General features: G+C 41.3%; 2 protein-coding genes across 2 annotated transcripts; one reads left to right on the forward strand and one right to left on the reverse strand.

Moving 5' to 3' along the window:
- Positions 1–3,141: 3,141 nt before the first annotated feature.
- On the forward strand, positions 3,142–6,519 carry LOC103939852 (probable receptor-like protein kinase At2g21480). Its single transcript, XM_009349954.3, has one exon. The coding sequence runs from the start codon at positions 3,660–3,662 to the stop codon at positions 6,303–6,305; it is 2,646 nt and encodes an 881-aa protein (XP_009348229.2). The 5' UTR covers positions 3,142–3,659; the 3' UTR covers positions 6,306–6,519.
- Positions 6,520–7,304: 785 nt separating this feature from the next.
- On the reverse strand, positions 7,305–8,639 carry LOC125473414 (probable carboxylesterase 18). The gene has a single exon (XM_048576177.1). The coding sequence runs from the start codon at positions 8,507–8,509 to the stop codon at positions 7,487–7,489; it is 1,023 nt and encodes a 340-aa protein (XP_048432134.1). The 5' UTR covers positions 8,510–8,639; the 3' UTR covers positions 7,305–7,486.
- Positions 8,640–9,497: the final 858 nt, after the last annotated feature.

Here is a 9,497-nt window from a genome sequence, read left to right on the forward strand (position 1 = left end):
GTATTTCCCATTCTAGACATCTTTGAGAGTGCTTCTAAAGGGTACAAATTAAACTTAAGCAGTAGCTAATCAAATCGCTACAAAATGTCATAATCCATATATAAAATGAAACTAATCCCTTATTAAAAACCAATAAAAAGTCCTCATAGAGCAACCTTATTAGCTAGCTAAGTACCCATTGCCACGCAAAAATTTAAGGCTTTGGAAGAAGAAATGAATGAACGGTTTGCAACTTTACATGCGTACTCTATGCAATAGATAACATGTATGAATGATTCAATTTCTTGGACTCATGGCAGATATATATTATAATTGCCCAACAAACAGACTTGCATGGTTGCACCCTCAAATCTATGAGGAAGCTATGCATAATTTCCCCTGCAATTTCAATTTCTCAAAGTCCTTTGTGTGGAACATTTACCCGTTGATCACATATCCAGTGTAGGACAACGCATTCAAGTGCCCACCTCTACTGATAAGTGATGATATTATGTCAAAGAGAAAGAAAGTGATGAATGATGATATTCTAGTGTGGTTGAGTTCATACTAAATGCATGGACTCTAACAAACAACCAATTAAAACATGACATCTAATATGGACATTTAATTAAATGCTTATTAATATTTACTGTGCAGTTCAGTTTCGGTGCGGTTTTCAAAAGCTAGAACTGAAACCAAACCATTTCCTACTTTGTGGTTTGGTTTCAAACCAAACCGTTTCAAAACTACAAACCGAACCGTTCGGTGTGGTCTGATTTGGTTCGTGTTTTGGTTTCGGTTTTAAGTGCCCACCCCTAAGTGGCAGTATGGCACTGCTCTATTCGATGGATTAGAACCATCTCGATATGTAGCTGTGACAAGGATCATCATATTGTACCACTCATCCTTTATAGTGGCTCTGATTATAGTACTACAAGGACTCGCCAACAATATCATTAGTTCCATACAGATTAGAGTGATATCAAGCATAAATCAACATCACAGTTAAAAATGAATGAAAGTAACTCCCAATTAGTTTCAAAATAGTGATGAAAACCCCCCCAAGCAGCCCAAAGTCTTCCATGACCCCCGATTCCACGTAGGCTTAATAACCTTCCGTAACCATCCACACCACAATCTACTTGACAAGCTCCGAATACGTGACTTGTGCTTAGCATGAATAATGACTAAGGAAGCATGGCGTGATGAATAGGCATGAGCATGGTGTGAATATCTGGCTTAATCACCGTGACATGGCATGTTGGTAAATATATTTTTCGTCGATCCCTCACCTTGGCATGTGTTTGGGCTTGAATGTAGGCTTTGCATGACAATTGGGGCTTGAGACTCGGTTGGATTGGTGTATGACATTTTTAGGCCCCAACACAAATCATACTTGATTTATTGTCATATGTATTTTTACCTGCTCCCACATGTAGTGTAGTAATCTTTATTCCAGTCTTCTCTAAATCAATATACGGGGCAAACCTTTACATAGTGAGGAACAAATACAGTGACATAGTCTATTAAATGGGATTTGGATCCTCTCATGAGTCCAAGGAGAGGATCCTCCTAACCAAGCAGTGTGGGCTGTTGAATTTTTATCCAACGGCTATAATTAATATAACTTTAAAGGGATTCTCCTGTTTGTAGCCGTTGGATAAAATCTAACGACCCACACTGCTTAGTCAGGAGGATCCTCTCCTTGGGCTCAGGAGAGGATCCAAATCCCAAATGAGCCTTCCTTGGAAGTGTTGGTCATCACAAGTACCTCACCATCATCTATAGATATCGCAGACAAGTCAAATATATATGTAACAAATAACAGTTCTCCATTAGAAAATTGGAATGAATAATATGTCTTTCATAACTAATTAAGGAGATCAAAAAAACCCAAGTATGTGTGTGTATTAACTCTATAACGCATATGTTTTCCAATTTAAGTTATCTAGTTAAGAAGTGTACCACACAAGAAGCGCCAACAAGCGATGCAAAAAAATAGCTCACCATGGAACCTCACAAATTGAGGGAAATCTCGAGAAAATGTAGGACTTACAAACCTTATAGTGCATGCTCATATCACAAGGCTGTCTTTAGCACATCACTGCTTTTCATCATAAGCACGCCAACATGAATGAAATTACAATAGATTACAAATAATTTAAAAATTATACAAAGAAATAAATCAATAAATAATTAAAATAATGTGTTACTTATCTGTAAACTCTTTTACTGTATGAGTTCTGGGTGTTCCCTGAGATTCTCCATTTCTTAATTAGTTTATTCCTAGCAAAAAAAAGAATAATAATTTTTTTTTAATGACTGAATTTCTCGTTGTTTTATTCTTTTACAAAAACTATCGAATCATACATGTACGTTTTTTACGTACGATATATGCGTTGTAAGTTTAGTAATTATGATTCGGATCAAAGTAGGCTGTGGCAATTGCATATAATCAACTTCAAAAATCTGCTAACACATTACTTTAGGCACCAGATATGTGATTGAAATCAGTAATCAAACTGCATGACAGTGATTTATAAGTGAAAAAGAACTATTTTAACTATTTAATGTATTATTGTTTTCATAAATAACAATGAATCAATGATAAAGGAGCTAGAGTAAACATACTACTCTAGCTCACACAACTCATGCCTACGAGATCAAACAAGAAATCATTTCCAGCAGCGGTAGGCAAAAGATCAATCCCACAAGTCAACTTCATATGCATAGCCTCAATCAGCTATAGCATCCGCTAAAACGTTAGCCTCTCTATAAGAACATGCCTCCAAGAAATATGATGAAACATTGAGCAGTTTGTTTGATATCTTGAATAATATACCTAAAATCTTCATGAATGACGTACTTTTAAAGGATCATTGATCACTAGTTTGGGGTCCCCGTCAATGCAAACTTCTCTAAAACTTTTCCTTGTGTCTAAGGATAAATCATGCTGCAGCCGGTTGGCCTTCGGCTGAGCATGAAATTTTATTTTGAAATGGCAGATTGAGAGTAGTTAGGTTGGAAAAACTCATCACCGCACAAAGCAGAATGGCATGCATGCAAAAGATGCAAAAGGATGTGCAAACATCACTCCATAAAATTTCTTGTTACCTACTTTGCCATGTAGACAGTCAGAGTCCTTTTACTCTTTTACTTTACTTGATGACTCATAGATGGAGAGAAATGTTAGTGTCTAGGCCAAACTAGCACAACATTATCTCCCAGCTCCAAGTTCCTAAAAAACCTAAGGCCTATATTAGATGCAAATTAACAGGGGAGAGAGAGTGAGGTTGAAATGGTGTTGGACCAATTCAAAGCGAGTCCAACCGTTAATCCAAAGTTATTGTTAGTCCAACCGTTAATTATTTTTCAACTTCTAAAAAAAGCCACCAAAACAGAAAGCTTCCAAAAGCCAAAATCTTTGTCCACAAACATTGCCTCTGTCTTGGGGACTCACAGCCTATCTAGGTTGTCACCTCCTTCCCTCCACTTATAATCCAAACAAAACACGAACCACCCCTTTGAAGGGAAAAAAAAAAAAAAAACACCCAAAAAAAAGTAAAAAAGTAAAAAAAAAAAAAAAAAAAAAAAAAACCAATTACAATTAGTTTTAGACCCCTTTTTCAAGTACATTTGCCAACTCTTTTGTGCTCGAACCTCCTCCTCGCCCAGGAGGGATGGAGATAGAAAAAAAACCAACCAAACAAAACCCAAACCTTTTTCTATCCTCCTTGCCATCACCATTTTCGACACCGATGGCTCTCCTCCTGGTCCTTCTCTTCTCCCTCCTTGTCTCCCCTGCCTTAGTCCTTTCTGCCTCCTCACCACCCTTTACTCCCCAAGACAACTTCCTCATCGACTGTGGCGCCACCAACAAGGCCACCCTACCTGATGGGAGAACCTTCAAAATTGAATCAGAATCCACGCAGCAGTTGAAGGCAAACGATGACAACAAGGTCTCTGTTGACAAGGCAGATGTGCCTTCCCCCCTGTATTTGACTGCCAGGATTTTCAAGAGTGATGCCACTTACACTTTCCACATGGCAAGGCCAGGATGGCATTGGATTCGCCTTCATTTATACCCGCTGAGCAACTCGGTGTTCGATCTTCAGAAGGCTACGTTCAATGTCATGACAGAGAAGTATACTTTGCTGCATAGCTTCAATGTCAACGAGAACAAGAACAACAACACCAAAAACCAAATTTTTATGAAGGAGTACCTTCTAAACATAACAGAGCAGCAATTCTTTATCAAGTTCTCTCCCATGAAGAACTCTGCGGCGTTCATCAATGCGATTGAGGTGGTTTCAGCTCCTGATAATTTGATCACCGACACAGCCAACAACCTTCAGCCGGCGAGCCAGTTTCAGGGGCTATCCAAATTCGGTTATGAAACTATGTATAGGCTTAACATGGGAGGACCTCTTGTCACGTCCACGAATGACACATTAGGACGTACTTGGTTGCCTGATGATGCATACATTAAGTCAAAAAACATGGCCAAGGCTACATCTGTTGGGACTAGTACGATCAAATACCCTGATGGGCTAACCCCCCAAATTGCGCCACCAACTATTTATGCAACAGTCGTGCAAATGGCTGATGCTGTTGTGAGCAATCAAAATTTCAACATAACGTGGAATTTCCAGGCGGAAAACGCATTCGCGTACCTAATTCGGTTACATTTCTGTGACATTGTAAGCAAGTCACTTGGTAACCTCTACTTCAATGTGTACATTAACGGGAACATGGCGATAAGCGATTTGGATTTGTCACACACTGTCAATGGTTTGGCAATTCCGTACTACAAGGACATCGTTGTAAATGCTTCCTTGGTATCCAACGGATTATCAGTCCAGATTGGTCCTTCAAGAATGGACAATGGTGCACCAAATGCCATTTTGAACGGTCTGGAGGTGATGAAACTAAGCAATTCCGTGGACAGTTTGGATGGAGAATTCGGGGTTGATGGAAAGAAAATGGAAACAGGCGGTGGCGGGCCTCACAGAGGTGCAGTGGCTGCAGTCGGGTTTGGTTTGATGTTTGGGGCCTTTGTGGGGCTCGGAGCAATGGTTTACAAATGGCGAAAGAGACCTCAAGATTGGCAAAAAAGAAACAGCTTCTCTTCTTGGTTACTTCCTGTCCACGCCGGAGATACTAGCTTCATGTCTAGCAAGACCTCAATGGGGTCTCACAAGAGCAACATGTACAACTCCACCTTAGGCCTTGGCCGCTACTTCACTTTCCAGGAGTTGCAAGAAGCCACCAATAACTTTGACTCAAGTAAGATCATTGGTGTTGGTGGATTTGGCAATGTGTATCTTGGCGTAATTGATGATGGCACTAGTGTAGCTGTTAAGCGAGGAAACCCCCAATCTGAACAAGGCATTACAGAGTTCCAAACAGAGATCCAGATGCTGTCCAAGCTAAGGCATAGGCATTTGGTGTCACTGATTGGCTACTGTGACGAAAACTCAGAGATGATCTTAGTTTATGAGTACATGTCCAATGGACCTTTCCGCGATCATCTCTATGGAAAGAACTTACCACCACTATCATGGAAACAAAGACTAGAAATCTGTATTGGGTCAGCTCGTGGGCTTCACTACCTTCACACAGGGACATCACAAGGCATCATTCACCGTGACGTTAAGACAACCAACATTTTGCTTGATGATCAATTTACTGCCAAGGTGGCTGACTTCGGTCTTTCTAAGGACGCGCCTATGGGACAGAACCACGTCAGCACCGCCGTGAAGGGAAGCTTTGGGTACTTAGACCCCGAATACTTCAGGAGGCAGCAATTAACAGACAAGTCAGATGTGTACTCGTTCGGCGTTGTTTTACTTGAAGCACTGTGTGCAAGGCCTGCTATCAACCCAGCACTTCCAAGGGAGCAAGTGAACTTGGCTGACTGGGGAATGCAGTGGAAGAGGAAGGGCCTGCTCGAAAAGATCATTGATCCTCTCCTCGCTGAATCCATTAACCCAGAATCAATGAAGAAGTTTGCCGAGGCTGCAGAGAAATGTTTGGCAGAACATGGTGTGGACAGGCCTACAATGGGAGACGTGTTGTGGAACTTGGAGTATGCTCTGCAACTTCAAGAGGCATTCACTCAAGGAAAGGCTGAGGATGAAAGTAGCAACGCTGTGCCACTTTCCACCGAGGCTGCTGCCGTGGTTCCTCCTCCTACTGCCCCCACTTCCGCTAGCCGCCCGGCTACTATTCCGGAAGGCGACGAGGGTTCGGTTGATGCTCACCCCATTAATGACCAATCAGGAACTGAAGTGTTTGCTCAATTCTCCAATCTAAATGGTAGGTAAGTTCAGAAAATTTGGTTCACCAAATGAAAGATGATGATCTAGTACTATTTGTAGCCATGGTGGCCTAATAATTTGATCCTTCCTCTTGTTCTCTCTCTAATCGTTTTGGGGTATTGGGGTTTCAAGATCATAACAAAACTCTAAACTTTTATTCAATATGATGATGTACTGGTTGAGGAAATTATATACATATTTTAGTGTAATATTTTGTAATTTAATCTATTTGTAGCACAGATGCAAATTAGACTTTGAATATTTGTGTGATTACAGAAGGCAAAGTAAAACTGTAGCCTGTAGGCTGCATAGCATTGATTTATATACCAAGAAATATAAGCCTCATGCCATTGCAAAGATGCAAGTAAGATCCAAACGTTAAAATGTAACAAATGATCAAAGAAATTCGAGCAGCTCATAAGAATTTAAATACGATAGTCTGACAAGTTGAATGGTCAAAAACTTTCACAAATAACCGGTTATGTCGTAAGTATGACAAGTTGAATAGCTAAGCACTCTCACAAATAACAATTCCTGCCGTATTCCAACACACGGTGCAAATGAAGTTCTGTGTCCGCTTGTATAAAGAATAAGAAACAGTAGTGTAATACGCAATGTGTGAATTAGAGAAAGGAAAGCTTCGGAAAAATAATGGTTATGTATATATACAGGAAGCCTTTAACGAAATGGGAATTAGTTATGATGCTCACATCACACTGAATTTTAACGATCTGAACCGTCTATTTTTCAAGTTGCACCTCATCGATCATCCTTGCAAAATGTTAGCCAAATCGGAAATATTTGAAGCATCTAATTGAGTTGAAAGAAATTAACGAATACTTTGATCTCTAAAAAACATTGAAATTTCATCGTGATAATTAAATAGACAAATAATTTCGAATTGAATTGAATTTTCACAAGAATAATCTATGAATCGAGATTAACAAAATAAATGATTCGGATCGTTGAAACTCAATATGAAATGAGTTCCAGAACTAATCTCCATTTTTGAAGCAAAAGTGAGAATCGCTATAGATAAATGGCATGTATACATGGAAGGGGGCAAGATGCTCGTTGCCACCTCTTTGGTTTCTCAAGACTGGGTTTTGACTAAACTACCCCTTATTTATGTTGACTACATTTGCACCCTCCAATTGTCATCAGATACAAAGTACAAGTAACTGAGTTCAAACAGAAGCAATGAAATCTTTGACTTGGTTAACCAGCTGGTTAGACTCAGGTAATTCAGGAAACACATAAAACGCGTGGACCATGTTTGGATACTCGATTAGCTTCGCCTCCTTCCCCGATTTCTTCAGCCACTGGTAGTACCTCCTCTGCCAGTCTTGTAGCGGATCCAATCCCCCTGTGAATACAAGCGTATTCGGATACTCCAGACCCGCAATGTCCACCGCGTTCGGCCCACTCGGGTTCACCGCCTCGTGGTCCCGGTCCGACCCGTCTGGCAAAAACACTTTCCACAGCCAGTCCGTTCGGGCCACCGATACCAGAGGAGCTCCGTGGAGCCGGATCTCAGACTCAACCCGCTCTTCTCCCCCGAAAAATGGCTGTATCGATATCAACCCGACAGGTTTCACGACCCGGAATCGATCCTTCTCGCGGGCGGCGCGAACAGCCACGTGGTGGGCCAGGTTGGCTCCGGCGCTGTCCCCGGCGAAGAAGACTCTAGATCTGTCTGCATTTTTGGGGAGGACGTCGTCGTTTTGATCGAGGAAGGTAAGGACGTCGAACCCGTCGTCGTATTGGGAGGGGTACCGGTGTTCGGGGCAGAGGCGGTAATCGACAGATACGACGACGGCGGGAATTTTCCGAGCAAACTTGCGGCAAACGACGTCGTACGGGAATGAGGCGGGGCTGAGGAAGATGAATCCGCCGCCGTGGAAGAATACGACGACGGGAAGATGGGATGGAGTCGGCGACGTCGTTTGGGGGACGAAGAGGCGGAACCGGAGTTTGCGAGCGGGGTCCACAGTGACGTCGGATGAGGTGACGCCTCTGACGGGAGCGGCAGGAGTGGCTGAGGACTTGAAGTCGAGTATGTTCATGAGACGGCGATTGACAGTGCCGTCCGCGCGGCGTGCGGCGTCGGTTACTTTTGAGAGAAGGTACAACGACACCCGCGTCCTCCAGGGGAGAGAAGTCCATGACGCTGCAGTCTTTTGAGTATTGGATTCCAACGACGTCGTCATGGATGCGAAAGTGGAGAGAAAGTTTGATAGTGCGGGCGGCTTTTCCAGTGAAAATATAGGAAGGCCGGATGGAGAGTGAGTAATTGCGGTTCAGCGAACAGGCCAACCAACATCTAACTTTTATAGCTGGTGGGCCCACCTATTGTTTTACTTTAGTTGGGTTGTAATATGTCCACACGGTAATGGTGAGTATGACATGCCCGAATCAATGGTGGTGGGTTGGAGAGATTTTTCACCCTAAACACGAGTGATATTATGCAAGTAGTTAGAAGTTTTATTTTTTAAGTTGTTAATTTTTTAAATATAAATATTTTATTATTTATATAATAACACTTAATATATTATCTCGTGATCCGAATATACTAAAATTCTTCTTGAGAAGGGCTACCCACACTTTGTCTCTACTGCCCTAAATAATCTAAAATATAAGGGAGATTTATTGAGAAACGTAGTAGGTGTCTGCATTTAAAAATGTGGGATGGGGTTCCATCTCTTTTCGCATGTCGTTTACGTTATCATGAAAAGGATAGAGTAGTGGAGGGATTGGGACCATTGCAAGATTTGTATTTAATTAACCACTATACAAGATTGGCAATTTGGTCAAACTAAATATGCTGGAATATTTATATGTGAATAGACTATTTAAAGAGAAAAGCAAGATATGGAAATGATTCGATAGTTACAAACAGAGGTTCTTCCTAAAAGTTATAATAATTGTAGTCGTTGAATCAAATTTCAACGGCCCGAATTCATTGATTACTGGGCTCAATTTTGATGGATCTGAAGGGGATTTGGTTCCTGATGCCATCACGCAATAAAAGTTAAAAATTAAAAAGTTATTGCACCAGTGGAGAAATAATTTTAGAGCGCTCAGTGACAAGCTTTGCATTAGACCTGGCAATTTTTTACACGATATGTTAATACGACACGAAAATAATGAACTTCGGGTCAACACGATAACTAATCGGGTCATTATCGGATCACACCA

Source organism: the organism of the source record quoted next, unplaced genomic scaffold (assembly GCF_019419815.1).
Source record: "Pyrus x bretschneideri cultivar Hongxiangsu unplaced genomic scaffold, Pyrus_bretschneideri_v1 Contig85, whole genome shotgun sequence".
NCBI classification, from domain to species: Eukaryota; Viridiplantae; Streptophyta; class Magnoliopsida; order Rosales; family Rosaceae; genus Pyrus; species Pyrus x bretschneideri.

Bases quoted from the DNA above. Each gene is read 5' to 3' on its own strand.
- LOC103939852 (XM_009349954.3), top strand. From the start codon at position 3,660: ATGGAGATAGAAAAAAAACCAACCAAACAAAACCCAAACCTTTTTCTA.
- LOC125473414 (XM_048576177.1), bottom strand. From the start codon at position 8,509: ATGACGACGTCGTTGGAATCCAATACTCAAAAGACTGCAGCGTCATGG.